Source organism: Ictidomys tridecemlineatus, chromosome 4 (genome assembly GCF_052094955.1).
Source record: "Ictidomys tridecemlineatus isolate mIctTri1 chromosome 4, mIctTri1.hap1, whole genome shotgun sequence".
Taxonomy (NCBI): Eukaryota; Metazoa; Chordata; class Mammalia; order Rodentia; family Sciuridae; genus Ictidomys; species Ictidomys tridecemlineatus.
In genome coordinates this window covers 59,483,237-59,505,105 of record NC_135480.1, presented here as the reverse complement: position 1 = coordinate 59,505,105, position 21,869 = coordinate 59,483,237, and the positions used below count along the sequence as shown (strand labels likewise).

At 36.5% G+C, this 21,869-nt stretch overlaps 2 protein-coding genes across 2 annotated transcripts; one reads left to right on the top strand and one right to left on the bottom strand.

The window, feature by feature from the left end:
• The first annotated feature begins 4,415 nt into the window (after window positions 1–4,415).
• Window positions 4,416–5,357, top strand: LOC101961521 (olfactory receptor 51A7). Its single transcript, XM_005323305.2, has one exon. The coding sequence runs from the start codon at window positions 4,416–4,418 to the stop codon at window positions 5,355–5,357; it is 942 nt and encodes a 313-aa protein (XP_005323362.2).
• A 4,493-nt stretch (window positions 5,358–9,850) lies between these two features.
• On the bottom strand, window positions 9,851–10,822 carry Or51s1 (olfactory receptor family 51 subfamily S member 1). Its single transcript, XM_005323111.2, has one exon. It carries the CDS (start codon window positions 10,820–10,822, stop codon window positions 9,851–9,853), a length of 972 nt encoding a protein of 323 aa, XP_005323168.2.
• Between the last annotated feature and the right edge of the window lie 11,047 nt (window positions 10,823–21,869).

Below are 21,869 nucleotides of genomic sequence, written 5' to 3'. Positions count from 1 at the left end.
ATGGGAGAATTCCTATCTGCTTACTATGAAAGATTCCTATCTTCAGGAAAGGAATTAACCAACTAAACCTCAATATTTTTTTTGGTTTCTTTTCAAACATATAGATTCTTTTATTTGCTCGTGTTTTTTTTTTGTTTGAAGTACTGTTAATAGTAGTTGTGATAGTAGATGTAGCATCTTGTTAACTATTTTGATGAAAATATATTTAATAGATCACTAATAAACAAATTTTCACAGAATTTCTGAAAGGTACTCTGCTGAGGGCCATTGTCAAGTAGGAATGACGCATCGAAATTTCCTTGCCAAGCGTACCCCATGCTGCGAAGAGGACATTAGATGGGACATTGCATGCATGCTTTAATAAGGTGACCTTGCTCAAGGACCAAGGCGGATCCGGGTTTAGAGCTGATCAGGTTTGAGGAAGTAACCGGCTCCTTGAGTTTAAGGCATTGCCAGTTTAAGATAATGGGTTTTAGGGAAGTTGGAGGTTGAAGATTATTGCTGGGATTAGGGTGTTCCTGCTGCTTGTTCCCATTGAGTTCTCGTGAGATTAAAATGGGATTTGGAGATAGCCTCGTGGAGTAGGTGAATTGTGCGGGCAGACGGCAGAAGGAGATTGCCCCTGGACCTGTGTGGAGGCGGTGTGAGAGCGGGAATAAAGAATTGCTGTTTGAATTTACAAAGGTGTGTGGTGGCTCGTGATTCTGTGCCAAGCCGAGACATTGGCTTTGGCAGTACTCCTTATTAGAGAACTTTTATTTTCTTCATAAATATTAAGAATTTTATCTTGAATCACCATTTGACTTTATGGGTTTTCCTTGTCTCTACAGAAAATTAGTATAATCATACCATTGATGGATTCCTTAATATGAATAATTTTTCATTCATAGAACAAAGTCTACAACGTGAAATGCAATAGGCATTGGAAGTTTGCATCTGACTTGCTAATATGTTGTTTGTAATGTTTGCATGTGTCTTCATTGGTAATTAAATGAATAATTCTTCATCTTTTATGCTCTAGAATAGGGTTTCTCAACCTTGGTGCTCTAGAAATCTGAGGCTAGATAATTCCTTGTTGTGAATTTAGGATTTTTGCGCTTTGTGAATTTAGGATTTTGGCAGCATCCATCCCTGACCTCTGCTTTCTAGTTGACAGTAACACCTTCTTCCAATTATGACGCATCGAAATTTCTCCAACAAAAATGTCTCCAGATATTGCCAAATGAGAAAGGTTGGAGAAAGGTTGCAAAAATATTCCCTCTATGCTAGAAAATTTTGTAGAAGATGGAAATGTATTTTTTTTTCTGTTAACCCTTATGGTTTGGATATGAGGTGTCCCTTAAAACTGTATGTGTGAGACAATTCAAGATTGTGTAGAGATGAAACATCATGAGAACTGTAACCTAATCTGGGGATGAATCTACCAGTGGATTAGCTGGTGGTAACTATAGGAAGGTAGGGTGTGGCTGGGGGAAGTAGGTCATTGCATTGGTATGCCTCTGGGGTTTATATTTTATCCTTGTAAGTGGAGCTCTCTCTGCTTCATGGGTGTCCTGCTCTGAGCTGCTTTCCTCTACCATGCCCTTCCACCCTGATGTGCTGCCTCATCTTGGGCCTAGAGCAATGGCGTTGACTAACCATGGTCTCAGCTTCTGAAATTATTAGCCAAAATAAAATTTTCCTTCTCTTAAATTGTTAGGTCTTTTGGTCACACTGAGGCAAAATCAGCAAAAATGCTAATATTCTAGGAATAAGGATAACACTGTTTTTCAAATCCTTTTCATGGTAAAGGATTTGAAAAACAGTGTCCTAGTAAAAAAGAATTCATATTTTTGACTAATTTTATCTGTATTTCTGTCATTATGATCCCATTTATAAGCCCACTGGACTAGCAATGGGGTCCATGGCTGGATGATATCCTTTTATAAGTACCTTGCTGCTGAGTTCCTCTGGATAATATCTGGTGAGTATTAACAGCCTTCTGCCTGCATTTTCTTAGGCAAGCTCTTTATTTGACAGTCAGTGATGAAGCAAGTAGTATTATATTTCCAGGACACTAGGTGTCTGTAAATTCTCAAGACTATGTGCTTATGCTAAAAATAATATGAGAATATAAATAAGATTGGATTCCCACCAGGGTGCTAGATCAGATTACCTGGAGAAGCTGCAGAATTTGAAGCCAAGAGCCTGGTAGTTGTCCTGGACTCCCACATTAAACATCCCAGGAAAACACGTTTTCTTTTTCTTATTTTGGTACTAGGGATTGAACCCAGCATTATTTTACCACTGAACTACACACCCAGTCCTTTTTTTAATGTTTTGAGACAGGGTCTATCTAAGTTGCTAAGGGTCTTTCTAAGTTGCTGAGGCTGGCCTCAAACTTGTAGTCTCTGGGATTACAGGCACGTGCTACCATGCCTGATGGGAAATATTACATTTTCTAATGAAAACACTGAAATTCATAAAGGTCAACTCTATGTCTTTCAGAAGGCTGGAGGTAAAAAGTCTTCCTATGTAATCAAGCTAATTTTTTATGGAAGAATTTATGGTTGAAAAGATTAGGATCCATATATAGGGTAAGGCTATTTATTTGCATTTCCATGATGAATGTAGTTGAAAAGCTTTAACATTGTCAATAGTAATGTTTCTTCATTTACCTCAGTTAGGATGGGAGCTTGTCAAGAATGGCCTCAGACATGGCACCTGGGTGGTGGTTTATTTTGAGTGGACTTGGAGGAGAGGATGCAAGGTGTGTTAATACAATTCTCTCTCTGAATCCCACTCCTTGGTGCAGAGCTCTGACAAGGAGAGTTACCCAAGTAACTCAGTCAGTGATGATGACACCAGGAGTATGAGGAGGATAAGGCCCATATGCCAGGAACAAGAACCTGAATTGGTCACCAATCCAAAAGGCAAACACAGAGAAGCCAACAACTGGGAAAGGAATCTAAGATTAGGGAGAGATGGGCAAGAGCTGTGACTGTTCTGAGCAGGGCCAGCAGCAGTTGCATGAAAAGGTAGTGAGTGCTGTAAGCAGCTGTGGTTTATGGTACGTGCCAAGGAAGTGTTGACCACATATGAAAGGCTGAGACAAATGGGCACTCAGCGCTATGAATGGGAGATATGTCCTCCTCATCCAGCTTTATCACTTCTTTTCTCCATATGATGTGCCCACATATACCACGAAACCTCCTTTTCAAGTCAACTTGAGACAGATCCTTGCAAAACGTTTTCAGCAGAGAAAAGCTACCTACTCTTTTCTTTCTCTTCGTCACTGGTTTCTATTTACAACCATCACCAGTTAATTTTTTCTATACAGATAAATTCTCTTTCTCTGTCCGGCAAAATGCTCAGAGTATCCACAAAGAGGTCAGTACTGATGCATGCCAGCTGCTTCTTCACCATTTTCTGTGCCCCACCAAAAGCCGCTTGCTGCCTAACTAATGATGGCTGTTGTCAGAGTCCTTCTGTCCTCCGAGAGGCTGTACTCATCCTGCCCTACTGCAGGCAGCTGTCGGGTTCTGGCAGCTTGGTACTCAGATCTCTCTGAGCTTTGGGGGTCTATATTTGTGGGAGCAATGCTCACTAAGAAATTGACAAGGGTGCAGATTTCAAGAATACAGAATTGTTTAGGAAGTAATACCTACATTTTCAAGATTTGGTTGAAAATCTTAAGCATCTATCTTTTTACTTCATGTGTCTCATTTTTTATCTTTTGAATGAAAGAAATAAAATATTGACCTTAAATCTGAAGTTCCTCTTGACCCATTCTCCATTTCCATCATATTCACTCACAGTACCATGGTTTGATGTTTGTGTATGTGTGTGTGTGTACGCGTGCGCGCATGTGTCCTTCACTTTCTGCAAATAGTCAGAATGTAAATATCTTATAATTATCAGGACATATATCTCACTTGCTTTTGTGTTTCTTTGTCATTTTTTTTTAAAATGCAACTCTTTTAAAAGCATTACAGAGCTCATAGTTTGCACATCAGGCCACGGGCTGAGTTTGAGTCCACATTGTTGTCTGTAGACCTCTGCAATGCTCATTTTATATTTACAAAAACCTATACCATGAACAATAATTTAGGATTTGGGCCTCCTTTAACCACTACTCCTATATATCTATTGTTTGTGTGAGTTCATGACCACACCACAGTCATGATATCAAAGCCCTTTCACACCACAGAATATCCTATTTAGTTTATTTAATGTTTTAAATCTTTGTGGTTTCAAAACAGAGGTCTTCCTAACTGTAGAATTGTTCAGAAACATATCTAAGAGTAAATATAGATTTATCTATATTTAATTTAAATCACAATTAAATTTAGTTTTGCTCAGTGAATATAGCTAAGAGAAAATATTTGTTTGTTATATTTTTAGTTCCAGGATCAGCAAAACAAGACATATTTGAGATGTTTCTTCCGAATACCTCAGAGGTTGAAGTCTCCACATTCCTACTGATTGGGATCCCAGGGCTTGAGCACATGCATGGTTGGATCTCCATCCCTATTTGCCTCATGTACCTAATGGCCATCGTGGGCAACTGCACCATCCTCTGTGTCATCAGAACAGAGCCTTCCCTGCATGAGCCTATGTACTATTTCCTCTCTATGCTGGCCCTATCTGACCTGGGCCTGTCTTGCTCCTCCATCCCCACTATGCTGAGTATCTTCTTGTTTAATACCATGGGGATTTCTGTTGATGCGTGTATTGCCCAGGAATTCTTCATCCATGGATTCACAGACATGGAGTCTTCAGTGCTCCTGATCATGTCCTTTGATCGCTTTGTAGCCATTCGTCACCCCCTGAGATATAGCTCTGTCCTCACCAGCTCCAGAGTTGTACAAATTGGACTAGTATTTGCTGTTAAAAGCATTCTCTTAGTGCTTCCTCTTCCTTTTACATTGAAGAGACTCAGATACTGTAATAAACGCCTGTTATCCCACTCCTACTGTCTCCACCAGGATGTCATGAAGCTGGCCTGCTCTGACAATAAGGTTAATTTTTACTATGGGTTGTTTGTCGCACTCTGCATGATGTCTGACAGTGTATTCATTGCTGTTTCCTATGTGTTCATCCTAAAGACTGTATTGGGTATTGCTTCCCATGGGGAGCGGCTCAAAGCTCTTAACACCTGTGTGTCTCACATTTGTGCTGTGCTCATCTTTTATGTGCCAATCATCACCTTGGCTACCATGCATCGCTTTGCTAAGCATAAGTCTCCCTTAGCTATGATTTTGATAGCAGATGCTTTCTTGCTGGTACCACCCTTGATGAATCCCATCGTGTATTGTGTAAAAACTAGGCAGATTAGAGTAAAAGTCTTAGAAAAATTGGGTCTGAAGTCTAAGTGATAGGAAAAAGGTGGAAGTTCCATTTTCTCTACAATAAATTGTTCTAAGAGTAAGGAGGAGCCAGGAAATGTAGCCTTGGTCTGTACTGGAAGAATCCTGAGAGATACTGGAAGTATTAGCATTTCTGTATTTGCCCCTTCTTATCTGAATATTCATTGTGGTTTACAATTAAATTCTTTACAATATGTCTAGGTGATTCTGTGTCCACTAATCAGCAGCAATTTTATTACCTAGAATATTGTTAAAATTGCAGAATCTCATTTGCTGCTGTGAGTCCATGAGTCAATTTGCATTTTAGCAAGCTGTCAGCGGATTGGCATACATGTTAATGTTTAAGGAATACTTCCCTATGGCATCGTGATAGGAAAATATAGAAAAAGTATGTAATTTGCTAAAGTTAGTTTTGAGTGAAGTTGGGTTGGGGACAGGAAGTTATAGGAGGGCCGTGACATTTGGTAGCATTAATGGTAAAGATAATGGATTGAGTGCCTAGGGTTCAGTGGTTGGAAGCCCAGAGGCATCTCCAACACTGTACCTATGTTTCCCGTGACAACTGTGTTGTGAATTCCTGCAGGGAAAGAACTGTAGCTCATTCCACTTTGAATTTCATTAAAGTACTTTGTCCATAGTGTGTGCTTAGTAGATGTGTATCCATTTGTATTAAAAGAATAGTTTCAAGTAAAAGAAGTATTTTTTTGGTAAATAGTTGGCATAAAAGGGTAGAATAAATATCAGAAAACAAATAACTTCAAAGTTTCTGTGATAAGGAAAACGTGGGGTCAAAGTATCAAAGATTGTTCAATATATTATGAAGGCCAGGGCCCACAGTCCCTCAGGTTTTGCTGGGGTATATTGGAGTGGTCATCACCTGGGTGCTACTCAGCACTCTCCTCTTCCCATTTCTCAGGGACCTCATCACTGCTGTTTCTGGACCCAAGTGCTCCCCTGCTGACATTAATAAAAAAGGTTGGGGGGGGGAGGCTTCAGAGTAAGGCAAACATCTTAAATCCTCAGCCTTGGTATTCTCATTTGTGAAATGGAGTGACTAACTCATTTAATAAGTTTAATAAGAGAATATATAACTTGTAGGGAAGCTTAGTTCAACATAAAGATGAATTACATTTTATATTTATATATTCCTGGAAGGTATCACAATATGATTACATCAGATTATATCATATTGTGTTTTGATATCTTCTTGTTTTGGCACTAAATGGATTCATTATGCTACTTTTCATTTAAAGTGCATTCTTCTGTAATCACAAGAGAACAAGATTTTTCAATATAATTTTTCTTCAATTCATTAAAGAAGATATTTACATTTTACAGTGGATGATAAAAAAACATTTGCTAGGATTCAGCAAGTAAACATTATCAAACAAGAAAATAAATTAACTATTTACTCAAATATATAGCATAAAATCATTGTACTAGATTCTAATAAACACAAATGCAATTTCTATTAAAATCAGAAACAACATTTGAACATTCACTTTTACAATTATCTTTTCAATTGTTTTGGAGGTTAGTGAATTAAACAGAAAATTAAATTACATAATTTATATGAATATTGGGAAAACTACCAATCATTTATTTTTACTTATATATTCCATGTGCAAATAAAGTACAAATTTTAAATAAAATGGCCATAATGCTTGTGGTAATTATTAGTGAAGCATATTAATGCAAGAAAAAAATATTTTGTTAGAATATCAACAAACCATTTATAAAATACATAGAAATTCATTTAAGCCAAAAATTTTATTGAGTAATATAGAATAGCTGTTTCTGAGACATCTATCATACATTCTTGAATATGAAAATCTATCAATGTTTATTCCCTTAAATTTATTCTATAAATAAGTAATTCCTCCTAGAATCCTGAAGTTTTATTACAATGAGATTGTTTTATACCATTATTTTAGCTAAATTACGTTATGAAGCTACTAAAATAAATCAGTGATATGTCATCATCCATTAAAAGATATGTAAAGCAAAGTCTATACATACACCCAAGGGTGCCTGTGTGCATTTTTGTATGGATGAATGGATAAAATTAAACACTGATATACATAGTTTTTTACTTCAGTGAAAATAAAAGAATGGATTTAATAAATGATTCTACCATTAGTACATTTGCATGATTAAGCTAGGTTGTGTGGCCTAGCAGTCTAAGTACATATTCATGATTAATATAACTTTCTTAGTATAATTGGTTAATATAATTTTAGACTTCTGATATTGAAAACATTAAAAGTTAAAATTGTGAAACTATTACGACAATTTTAGAATGAGGCATAACAGACCATATGTAGAATCTAGGAATCAAAATACTTTTGGTTTCAGTGCTGAGGATAGAATCCAGGGCCTCAAAATGGTAGGCAAGTGCTTTACCACTCACTGGGTTACACTTTCGGCTCAATGACATCTGTTTCAAAGTAACACATGAACGAAAAATTTTAAAGGAAAATGAAGGTGGATGGAATTATACAAAGAACTATTTGTTGAATTGGTTGTTAAACAAGGTCATGCACAAATATTAGAATGGGAAAAGCTTAAAACTTACCTTCTGCAAATTTATATTTAAAACATAAACAACCAAACAGAAAAATGAATGAAGTTTATTTGAATGAGCTCCTTATGAAAAATGAAGCAAAATGATTAATAGATATGTGAAAGACATTCTTTCTCACTAATTGAAAAATATAAAATAAAGTAAATTGAGCACAATAAAGTATAATTCTTAATAACAAAACTGATGAGAAATTAAAAGTATAGAACAGTCAAATTTAGTGACTATGGGGAAAAAAAGACTCTCCTCTAAGTGTAAAAATATGAATTGATAAGGTCTTTTGGGAAAATGCCATATATTGAAATTTTAAAAAATGTTCAGTCTTTTAAAAAGAGCAGTGATCTAGAAATTAATCTTACAGAGATATTAACATGAATACACATGGAGAACTGCATAATAAGGCTCATGAAAAATGGTTTGGAGCAACATAAAATACATTTCTAATATCCATTAACAGAAAACAGTTGAATAAACTATAATTAACCCATAACTTCAAGTATCATGTAGTCATTTGAATGAATTAAATCCATTCCAATAAATTTGGAGGGATTTTAACTTTAAGAAAAAAACAGATGCAGAAATACATGTACAATGTTATTCAAACATTGTGCTACAAACAAGGTAAGTTACTCATATCCGTGTATTAATAATTGTATTTACATAAAGAAAAAAATCAGGATATTAACCATCTTTATAGAATAAAATTACGTTGTCTACTTGTGCTGCATAGTAACCATACAACCTCAGTTGCTTGCAACTAAAGCATTTGTTGTAATGTTCACTGGTCATTAAGTTGACAAGGGTTCCTCTGACATAGGCTGCTTTGACTTGGTGGGTCTGAGTCAGTATCCATGTGGCAGGGACTAGCCACAGGCTGTGGATCTGACTCAGGTCTGCACCTTGTGTCTTATTCTGGAGACCAGGTTGAAGAGGCAGAATCAACTAAGGAAGCACTATTATTACAAGAAGTAAAATTCCTTGAAAAATCACATTGAAGCCCCTGCTCTTATTACATGCATTAACATCCTATTTGAAAAGAGTGAATCATGTGCCCATGCACAAATTCACAGTGAAGGTTAAGTGCAGTGTGCCCACTTTGATCCTCAGGATGTGTGTGTGTGTGTGTGTGTGTGTGTGTGTGTGTGTGTAATACAGCTACTAAGAAATAAAGAATTAAGATAAATAACTCCACATACAACATGTGAGATTACTTTTATATGGACATTGTATTTCTTAATATTCACTAAAAGGTAATTATGCTTAAACCTGGATGATATAATTCAAGGTGATTTTTATTTCTTCTATTTTTATTAATCATAAAATTTTAACAACAAATATGCACATATTAAAAAATAAACACTTTGAAAACCAGATAACAGATGAAAAATATCAACTGTTTCTGTTTTCCAGCCCAATCAATTATATGGCCTATTCTTAGTTTGAAGAGACTAAATGAGAGACTTACTATATCCTCCTTCATTTAATCCTGAGGATCAGTGAGTACACTATTTATGGGGGTGAACACAAGTGGAAGATCCCCATCCAGCTGGGCAGAATGGTGCTGTTCTCTCTTTTACTGTGAAGCTTTTTGAACTTCTCCAGCTTCTTCAGTTATTAAGGTATAGACAGAGAAAGTCAATGAACAGCAACTGAACAACAACAGCCACACTCTTCCATGGTTGTGAGAAGATCTGGAATTTGGTCCTTTTTATGCCCTTTTTAATGCAAAGAAGGTGGATTTCTTCCATTCTCTTGGGACTTTTTCCTTCAATATACATATGCACACTTCTAGGGTCAGGCAGAGTCATCCATTCACGGGCACTTGTTCACTATGGCCATTTTATGTGTGGTGAACTGAGTGCAGTCATAGAAGCCTTTGTAGCAGAAGCCCTCTACCATCAAATATGGAGGGACACCCTCCTCACTGAGTACAACCCACCTTCTTGGGCTGGAACCTCTTGAGTATTCTCTCTCTAATCTCCTTCATCTTGACACTATAAAGGACAGGGTTTATCAGTGGAGGAAGTAGGAAGTGGACATAGGAGAGAAGAGTATGGGCAGGCTGAGGGAGTGGCAGCTTGAGCCTGTTAATGAGTGCCAGGAGGATCATAGGTGTGTAGAAGAGGAGCACAGCAGAGAGGTGGGCAGCACAGGTTTGACCAGCCTTCCAGCGATCCTCGCTGGATCCCACACCTTGTAACACCCTGCCAATCAGGCCATAGGAGAAGAAAATAAGCAGAGGGTCTAATGCCATAACTGACAGGACCACAGAGAAGCTATAGACTGCTCCCCAGGCTCCTGGGCAAGCCAGACGGGCCACATCTGGGTGCAGGCAATAAGAATGTGTGAGGATCTGTGGGCGACAGTAGGACATGTGGGCCAGGAGGAATGGCAAGGGCATATGGAGGCCCAGGCATCGGAAAGCAATCGCCATGCCAATCTTTTTAACGGTACCATTGGTGAGTAGTGCTGGGTAGTGGAGAGGGCGGCAGATGGCCAGTGCCCGGTCGAAGGCCATGGCAAGCAAGACAGAGGACTCCATGACAGAAAAGACATGGATGAAGAACATCTGAAGGAAGCAGGCAGAGGCAGGGACAATATAAGCATCAGCAAGGGCCAGGCCCAGCAAGGTAGGCATCAGGGATGTGACCAAGCCAATGTCAGACACACTAAGTAGAAAGAGGAAGAAGTACATTGGACGATGCAGGGTGGGTTCCAGGGTAATGACACAGAGGATAGTACTGTTGCCCAGGGCAGAGAGAAGGTAGACAGCAATGAGAGGTGTTGTCCACCAGGATGGTGCAGCTGACAGGCCTGGCATGCCCACAAGCAGGAAGGTAGGAGCCATTGACGTACTGCTGTTGGGGATTACCTGGGTGAGCAGTGTGGACATAGTTCAGGGTCCACAATTTGAACTCTGAAACATAAGAATAGATGCACTTAATTTGGTGACATGTCTACATGATGCCATCTACCACAGCCTGTCTCACCCCTCTCCTGCCCCACACTTACTCACGTGGATACACTCTCTCACTGTGCACACACTCATTCTAATAGTCAATGAATACCCAGCCCTTGCCTTGGAACTTTCTCTAAACAGCTGTTTCTCTCCCAAAACTTTTCCATAGTCCTTTAACCCTGCCTCTCTGTTTCTTAATTAAACTTCCTCTCTTTTTGACAAGCATTGGAGGAGAGGGTCTACATTCCCATAGTGGCTTTTTTCTCCTTCTCTCAACCCCAAGAAATCTGTCTTATGTGCTGCCTTAATGCAGTCACATTTAGCTTACTTTACCTGCTCTCATTAAGGTTATCAATTACCACTTCACTTCTAAAGGAAGAAACACTCATTTTCCTAAGCAATTTATTTCTCAGTGAGCTTTGTCTGCTATGAATCTCCTTTCTCTGTTTCTTTTAAGTTTCCCCATCAGAATTTAATCTCACAGTTGACCTTGCTGTGAACAAAAAATTTATACATTGGTATTTTTGAGGGATCTTCCTTGACTCTCTTCCTTTTTCCTCAATGGTCTTATCTATTCTCATGACTTCAAGTAAATTCTGTAAGCTGATGAATCAAAAATATATTGGCATGCTAATATATCTTAAATTCAAATAATTTGACACATCAATTTTAAAACTCCTTCTATTTTCCTCAGGAGAAAATTTGAGGAAAATGACAACAAAGGCATAGACAATGGTAGATCTCTTGCTTAACAGGTCATTTAGGGGCATCAACACTGATCAAGTTCCCAAAATAAAAGCCTTGACATTAGTCTCATTACATATGTATTATCCAAATATTACTTATAATTTCAATAAGAAGGATTAGTCACACACTATAGTCATACCTCCCTCTCCTAGCCCAGAAAATTTGGGAGTAAGATTCTGTACTAAATGACAATAAAAACTGGATGGTAGACTAAAGCAAAATACAAACATACTATGTTCTCAAGGGACATGATATGGATACACATTAATCTGAGACTTTAAAAAAAATTCTAAAGGTGCTTGTCCTAAAATATAAAGGTAAAATCTTAAAATACAATGTAAAGACTTTCAAACTGAAGAAGAAAAACAAACATAAGAAAGACCTTAGTCAATCTAAGAGAAGACAGTGAAAGAGGAATGAAAACCAGTTATTCATTTCTGGCATGACTGAGTGACAAATCCTCTCCTCCCCAAAGCAGCTTATAGCATCTATGAACTGACTGTCAATCACACCCATTTCAGCACTTTGCACTTTGCCCATCAAAGACATCAACCTATTCAATATAGCTACTCAATATTAGGACATCACAGCCATGTTCCTGGCATTCAACTGAGAGTTACTCTAATCATCCACTGTCTCCAGCTCTCTCATCAGTGGTCAAAGGAAACCCCAGGGCTTTGCTCTAGCTGCCTGAAGTTAGGGCCTTCCTTGAGTTGGAGCACTGCCACTGCTAACTTGGTGGCAAACAGGTAGTGGTGGCTAGCTACTTACTATACTGAGGTTATGATTCTTTCTGTAGCAAGCCATAGGCAGGAGGCTAGTTGGGGATTTATAGGGAGTACAGAAAAAAGTAAATATATGGGTAATATAAAGGACTCTATAAATATGTTAAATATAAATATGTTAAAAATTTATCTAAATTTCCTTGAAATAGATTATGAGAGGAGATAATTATAGCAATGCATTGTTTATATATATATAATATATATATATATAAATTATATGTATACCTATTTACATATGTATATACACACAGATGCATTCTTGCTTTTATTTCTAACATATGCCTCTTGACTGACAATGGGATTGTGTTTTAATAAGTTCATTGTGAGTTGAAAATACCGTTGGTGTTTAATACACCCAGTGTGCTGAGTGAACATCATAGCTTAGTCTACCCTACCTTACCCATGCTCTGAACACTCATATTAGCTTACAACTGGGCACAGTCAACTAACACAAAACTATCTTATAATAAAGTATTGGATATGTCATGTAATTTATTGAATACTATACTAAACTTGAAAAATGGAGTGGTTGTATGGTGATGCTTTTGCAACACTATAAAGTTAAAAATCAGAAAAGAAACATCATTAAATTGCAGACCTATGTGTATTTTATATATATGTGTGTGTGTGTGTGTGTGTGTGTGCGTGTGTGTGTGTGCATAAAACACAAGATTATATATATATATATATATATATATATATATATATATATATACAAGATTGTCATTACTTTGGATAGATATTTCTTTGGATCATATGGTAGTTTAATTTTTAAAATTTATATGTACCTGCATATTGTTGGAGATGAACAGCAAATTAATATTCTTTTCATGAACACAGGGAATGCTCTGTATGACATATTAAAGACTGTGGGAGAAAAAAAGTCTCAATAGGTTTAAAAATATTTAAATTCTACCAAAGGGTAAAATGAAATTAAGTTAGAAAACCACAAAATCAAGAAATTTGAGCTTTAAACAACACTTCCAAACAACTAACAGATCAAAGTAAAGTTAATCAGAGAAATAAAAATCATTTGAATCATATAAAAATTAATACACAAATTTTCAAAATTATAGTATGCAGCTAGTACAGGGCTTTCAGGGAAATTTATGGCTTAAAAATACCCATATCAGAAATGAGGTTATCAAGTTATCAATCTGAACTTGTACCATAGTAGTTATAAAACATCAACAATCAAAACTTAAGATAAACAAATATTGGCATGGAAGTGAAGAAAAAGTAACATTTACACATTGTTGGTTGGAATGTAGATAAGCATAGTTATAGTGTTTTAAGAAAACCATAAGCAGGTGCCTCTAAAATCATAAATAAAACTACCACATGATTCAACAATCCTACTTCCTTGTATCTTCCAAAGAAATGAAAACCATTATCTCAAAGAGATATTAACCTAAGTGTCTTTCAATGAACAAATGGATAATGAAAATATGAGTGGGCTGGGGATGTGGCTCAGCGGTAGAGCGCTCGCCTGGCATGCGTGTGGCCCGGGTTCGATCCTCAGCATCACATACCAACAAAGATGTTGTGTCCGCCGAGAACTAAAAATAAATATTAAAAATTCTCTCTCTCTCTCTCCTCTCTCACTCTCTCTTTAAAAGAAAAAAGAAAATATGAGTATTGTTCAGGCTTAAGAAAGAAGGAAATCTGCTACTTGTGATAACAAGGATGAATTCAAAAGACATTAAACTAAGTGAAACAAGCCAGACAGAGAAAGATAGCACTATGTGAATTATATATGGGGGAGAGAGTGAAAAAGAGGGGAGAGAGAGATGATAGAGAAAGAGATGATAGAGAAAGAGAGAGGAGAGAGAGAGGGAATTTTTCAGAAAGATTTTCTCAAAAATCGAAGGGATGTCAAGAGTAGAAGGGGATTGAGAGGAAGGGAAAAGGGGAGGATATTAGATTTATTGGGAAACAAAATCTACCAAATTTTGCTATGTTCATATATGAAAATATTTCAGTGAATCTGCTTATCTACAAAATTCTAAGCACCAAAATAATAACAATGATGACAGTGATAATAATAGAAGGGAGATCTGTAGAGTGGAGCAAGTGGATGAGGGGGAGAGAAGAGAGGAGGGAAAAGGAAGTTCTGGGAATAAGATTGATAAAATTATATTATGTGCAGGTATATATATGTCATAATGAATTGCACTATTATGTATTATTTAATGCACCAATTTTTGAAAAAAGCCATGCTAATCTCACAGCATCCACCAATTCTATAGTTATTATCAAACCTGTCAATCTACCTCACTAGAGCGTGGCTTCTCCCTGCAGCTTGAGGTTTCAAACTGTTTCTTTAAACTGTAATAAGATTTACATATAGAAAATTAAACAATTTTTCTCCTTTGGAAAAAATTAGAAAGCTTTGTAAATTCCAACTCAATTAAGCAGTATAATGTGATCTCAATTCTAAAGCTAAATAAAGACATCAGAAAGAAAACTATAAATATTTATTTGTCATAATAAATATGCAAATGCTTATCATAATATTAGCAACATAAAATTCAACAACATATAAGGGAAATTATTTACTGTGCTTAAGCGGATTTTATCCCAGAAATACAAGTATTGGTTTTACATTTTAAAATAAATTAATATAATACCCATCTTAAGAGGGAAAAAATGACAAAATCTCTAAGGTCATATCAATAGACACAAAAAAGCAAAATATTATTTTCAGTTCTTATAAAGCACTCTTTACATAAAAATTTGTTTCCTTCCTAAGATTTAGAGTTAAGAAAATATGCTCCTTCCACTTTGATTCCAAATTATCCTGAAGGTTCCAGGTAATACATTTAAACAAGCAATTTAAGTTTCCAGTTTTGAAAGGTATATATGGTATTACCTCTAACTACAGATGACATGAATCTAGATGTAGAAAATCCTAAGGAATCCATCAAAAAAAGTTGATAAAACTCATCAATGAGTTTATTAAGGTTATAGGATATAAAATCAACCTATAAACATCAATAGTAATGAACAATCTAAAAATAATATTAAGGAAATAATTGTATTAATAATAGCATTAAAATAAAAAAGGACAGGAAAATTTATAAAATAATACAAAATTCTTATTCTGAAACACACAATGGTAAATTATTAAAGAAGTTCTAAATAAAGGCAGGAATATTTTTTATTTACAGATTGGAAGTCTCAATACAGTTAAAATATTAATTACCCTAAAATGATCTTTACTCATAAAAATTCCTCACAAAGGGCCACCAGGCCTTTTTGTAGGATTTGGTGAGTTCATCCTGAAATTTGTATACAAATATAAGATATTTATCATATCAGGCAAAATAGTTTTTCAAAACTAAACACGATAAATTCAAACCATAAATTAAGATATCAGTAATCATGGCAATGTCAAATTAAAACAAATAATATGAAAATGGATATCATATATATTGTTGAAAGATAAGGGACAGAAAGAGATAGATAATCCCAGAATAGAAAATATTAATAATTTTCATTACTAGCAAAAGATTAGATTTGGGAATATAAAAAGAATTACAAATAAATGAGAAAAGATTGAAAACCTAATATAAAATCTGGCCATATATGAACAGTGAGTGATTTATACAAGGATAAATACAAATAATACTAACAAATGTATAATAAAATCAACCTCAATGGTCACTGACAAGCTATGTATTAAAAATGATAAAATCCTCTTTTACATGTTATATGGGAAAAATAAAGAATTTGATAAAACTAGTGGTAGGAACGGTTATTAAGACTACTTTGAATTAGAGCTGTCAAACTGTGTAGACTTTCTGAGAGTAACGTGGCAGATCCTAATGAAATAAGTGCATTTGATTTGGCAATTTTAGCTTCTGAGATATCAACCAAAAAACTCTCACATGCATAAAAAGGCATAGGAAAAACTGTGGTTTTCAAGAGGAATAGAGTTATTCATAGGGGGACAATTCATTCATCAGGGAAATGGTCTTGGTGCATCATAGTTTCAATGATTAATAATAAAGAGAAATTGCTGAGTCTAAAAAAGTTTTAAAATTATTTATTCCTTATGGCATCTTTTATGTTTTTCAAGCCTCCCAAATTCTGCCATTATCTCCCAGATAGCATTTTATGGAACTGCTAAGAGATGGACCCAGAAGAACACATATTAAATTGATCTGATCAAATTAGTAATGAACAATATTGAATCTAGTACAGATTCTAAGAAGACTTTAGCCTCAACCCTCATACTTTACTTTCTCTTAGTAAGATGGGTTATTATATAAAAAGTCATTATTAATTATTTAGAGAGCTCTACTGTTGTTACTCAAAATTTTCACCTACATCTAACTCTACTCATCAACAGTGTGATGGTCTTTGCTGAGACTTTCATTTGCATTACTCCAGTCCCTGATGCTAATCCTTTTGCCTTCTAATCCTTCCTTTGTATCCATTCCTGTATGATTGAGTGCTATTTCTCATTAGCAATCTGATACTATGGCTGTAGCATCTTTCTTAAAACTCTCTGATAAACAACAACAACAACAGCAAACGCTCTAATTTTTTTTTTTACTGCTTTCTCCTATCATGAACTCAAGTCATCTTTCCACATTAGCTTCCAAAGTAGCTGGGGCTACAGATATGTGCTCCCAGCTTAAAGGTCACTCTTGATTAGTTACAGAAACATCCTCACCCCGTGGGCCTAGACACCCATCACTTCTTAACTCATTTCTGTTGTATTTTTATCCAGGTATCTGAGCCTTCCTGAACTACTTGGTTTCCTCAGATGTCATTGGTTTTTATACTTTCAAATATTATATTTTACAAGAGGAATTTCCTCCCTCTCTGCATCCTTACATCTCACAGGCATCACAATTTGCAGCTCAGACATTGCTCCTCTTTTCCCTAAATCCCCTGCTGACCAGCTTTGCTGAAACATACATCCGGGATGGGTCTTTACCCTGTGCTGTCACACGAGGGTACAGTGTGTGTTTTTTTCTCTGTCTTCCTCAATTATTAGTATTTCTTTGCCTTTCTCCTCAATGAATTGCACCTTCCCAAATGAATGTTTATTTATTCATTTCTATGAATCCTGTTCCTGGTATACTTTAAACCTCAAATAAAATAAATTTCATAAACCTTTAACATGTCAATATGACACTGTTTCTCTAATTTTTTTTCTGGATTTCATCACTTTTTCTGAACTAAACATTCAGCTTCTTATTCCTTCCTCAAAACGTCCCTATTTGCCCCTCATCTACACCTCATATATCTTTCTCCAAAATGCCAATCTTTCCTTTAGTGTAGTCCTTTCTCCCTGACATATCTAGTTCCCCCTCCATTCTCTTGGCTCTTAGAATCTCTGCTGCTCTGTGTAAAGTATACTCTAGATGTAGCTCTGAGTGACTGGGCTTACATTTAGGAAAATTAAGGCCCTGATGAAAAACACACATTTCACAGAACACTCTTCTTGTTAAAAAACATGTCAGATTGTGGGTGTGCTTGATATAAGGTAAATTAAAAAGGAGGTTTGGGGCAGCTGTCCGTCATTAATAACCTATGAGGTTTAGATGGGACTATTTAAGTCACTGCTTGAGAACTTTTACATTAGACAGGTTCACCCCTTCCCAGAATTTCAAAAGTCCTCCATAGACACCTAATTAGCATAGAAGATAAACATTTACACATAAATATATATTTATATTTAGTAATCAATGTGCATATAAAACTGACATATGCACAAGTACTCATATCAAACATTTTATATACACTTAACAAAATTCATATACAGAAACATACACACATACATGTAAAAATGTTTATATTCATAGAAATATTTTAAGGCAAATGTATATCAAATTAAAATAAAAATGTACATTTATATTCATATCACAAAGTTATAAAAACGACAGATACATGATCATTCTTTAAAACAAATGCACTTTTGAAATTTATGTATTCATGTAATCATATAAAAAGGCAGTGGAAACCAAAGCACCTGTACATAAAGCACTTGTGTACTTTATTATCACACACATATACACACTCATATGTCTATAAATCCTGAGTAATAATGCTCTTACTCAATCTCTTGCTGCCTTGAACAATTACAAACAGGTAAATACAAAGATTCAATTTTTACACAAACACCTATGCAGACATTTAGTAACTCCTACCTTCTCACACACATATATTTTCAAGAGTTCATAAACATCCCTTCAATATGCAACATCCATACATGCATAATTTATACATGTAAATGCAAAATTAATAAACATTCCTTGTGATAATATTTCATATCACAAATTAATAGGTCATTCTTATTTTCCTTTCAATATATGGTAGATTCCTAGTAAATGTCCAAGTGAAATCTTATTTTTATAAATTTATTTTTGTGGATTTGAAATTGAAGTTAAAGTCATCACTGCCAACATTTACAAATTACTGAAAACATTTTTTGATAGAAAAAAAGTGTTATACATTATCAGAGTAGTTTACTGCAATCTGAAATACATGCTGAGACTAATAAATGGATGGAGTATAGAGTATTTTGTTATAAGGGAACTTGATTTTGGTGTAATGGAGTGAACTTTGCAGCTACTTGAGGATGTTAGAGGAAAATTTACTCACTATAATTTGTGTCCAGATCTAGTCTTTGCTATTAGTCTCTTCATCAAAATTCTCTTCAGTATTTAGATGGACATTGAAGAGCATGGGTCAGACAGTGTCTTTGGTTGCAGATATATGCTGCAGGATTTGAATGGCTTAAGAGGTGGACAATGTGAGAGAATCTATAGCATCAGTTCCCTGGAAGTTGAACCATTAGAGATTGACCAGAGTAGGAAACAATGGGTGAGAGAGTGGGCTTATCTCCAAGGCAATGATTGTCTCTCCATGTCCTGCAGAACCCCCACTTGTCTTCATATTAACTCTGAATGGACTAAGAGAGACAATTGCAGTGCTACTCATCAAGCATTCCACTGGGGACAGGTGATATATCACATAAATTACTTAACAATAAGATATCAAATCAAATACATCATGCAATATGGATACAACAAAGTACCTATGCATAGAGCAAGCACAGCTTTCACCACCACCACCAACAGAGGAAGCACAGCATCTGAGGATGAGCAATAACACTACCTAGGGAACAAATGACAAGCTAAGTTATAGGTCTTAAATGTTCTTAGCTTCCAATCTTTGTGGGTGGTTGGAATACAAGACAATAGTTAGGGTGGATCTCCCTATTACTCCTCGTATTATATCTTCACTAGGGATGTCCATGGGATTCAGGTTTACTCTGAAAAACCTGGGACAAGGACCTCAGCAGATTATCATTGGGGCAGGAAGGCAAAACAATCAGCTCAGATTTAGGGATAGAAAATAGCACCACTGAATTTTCAAGGTTCCTAAAATCACCATCCAGGACTTTGTCCATAGTAAGTTTTTGAGACAGCTCTCAGTCAAAAGTTTGTCCATCAAAGTCTGCTCTAAAAGACTTTCTATTTCTAAAGAATGTTATTCAATTTTAGAGCCATTTATCTCTTTGTCTAGAGGCCTTCACCCAATTTGAAATACTCCATGATGCTTCAGAGCTCTGACCTATATATATATATATATTACACACACACACACACACACACACACACAACTATAGCTGCTTTCTCCCCATTTTCCATTTCATGACCCAATTTTACCTTCCCAGAACTTATGCCACCAGATCTATTGGACATTCTCATCTATTGCTCCCCTTCAGATGAATCACTCACCCCTCTTTCTACCATCTCTATATACAACCTTCAGGCATCTTTATAGCAAAAAAACAACACACTATTGTAACCCTTTTCAGGCCTTGCTATTACATCATGAGCTATCTGAACATAGAGACTAACTTTTATGTTTTTCATTTTTATACAAACAGCCTCTACCCATTACACCTGATATAAATTTGTTGAATTCCGTGAGTTGTCCCAAAGAAATACGCCTATACACATATTCCTCTCATTGCCCATAGTTCTATATCTTCCACTAAGGGCTCCATACTTTTCTTTCCATCTGCCCCAGCCTAATTTCTTATCCCCAGTCTCCTTTTTGATTTGCCAAAATCCAAAGTAACTTTCTGAGAAGGATCTTTTCCCTGTCTCCTTCCTGTCCTTCTTGACTTTAAAAAGAGGCGTTTTCACTCCTCTCTCACCTTCTTTTCTCTCTTCCTTTGTCATCTCCCCACTTCCTTGCCTCTCCCCATTAGCTGCTCACCCTCACCCTATCTCATTCTTCTTTCCCATGTGGGTTTCTCCCTTTTGCAGTTCACTCACCACACATAGTTTCTCTCAGCGACCCTCATACATTGTAGTGTTTATGTCACTGTTTCTGTACCGTATCTGGGGGGTTGGAGATGGGATGTGGGGTACAGGAAAGGAGAGCACAGGTGTTTATTCTCTCTTTGCCAGAGCCCCATGGGGGAGCCAAGGTGAGAATGTGGTTAGTTAAGAGCCTGCTATTCTGCCCAGCAGAAGGATCATGATGACCTTTAAAACTGCTGCAGAAATGGAAGAATCCCTCTATCCCTACTATCCAGTCCTGCTCTCACAGCTGATGAAGCAGGCCCCCCACCATCTCACATTAGTCTGGCATTCATAAACCCTAATGCCCTGTCTTCTCCTGACCGATCTGCCCTTTGGTCATTATCAAAACCCCTTTCTGTTCTTCTTTTTTGTTTTTTTCAGACAGTGGCTAATGAGCTCCAGAGAGTGCCTTGGGCTCAGTCCTCAGGGACATCTTTTGGTTTTGCAGCTTCTGGTTTTAACTAATTGCCATTAGCTCAGTGTGGTACCACATGGTGTTAATAACACCAAGGTCACAGGCTCTGTCTCTGTCAGGATCACTTATTCACTTTGTTTTGTAACTTCAGGGTCAGGCCATAATCAAGTTCAAGACCCCTTGGGCTATAGAGTGATTTCTTAATCCTTTTTATGGTCTGATGGCCATCTCTGGCCATGTGCATACTAATTCATAGAAAGTTAGATCTCTCTAAAATATATCAGCAAGTTTGCCTTGGTCTCCTCTCTCTCCACTGGCCCGTTTATTTTGACTCAATTTTATTTCTTCTCTCTGTCCTCCGCCGTTTCTTATTTTCCTATCCTCTCTTGTTCTTAATAGATGCCCTGGATCATGCATCCTAGTTTGTGGTTTTCTGTCACACTCTGGGCATGATCACTCAAATCCCTGTAAAACAGCTTGGGCACTCATTGTGTGCCATACCGTCTACTGCTCCTCCCTCCCTCTGACCTTCCAGGGGTGCTTTATCCCTGTAATCCCTGCAACAGGCCTGGGTAACCAGATCCCATATTGCAGGTTTACTCTGGCTGGTCCCTGTCACTCCTAGAGTCCCTTTCAGGAGATGGTGCCTTAATCTTTTTATCCCTGGGGTACAGTCAAACATCCCTGGGATTCAGGTT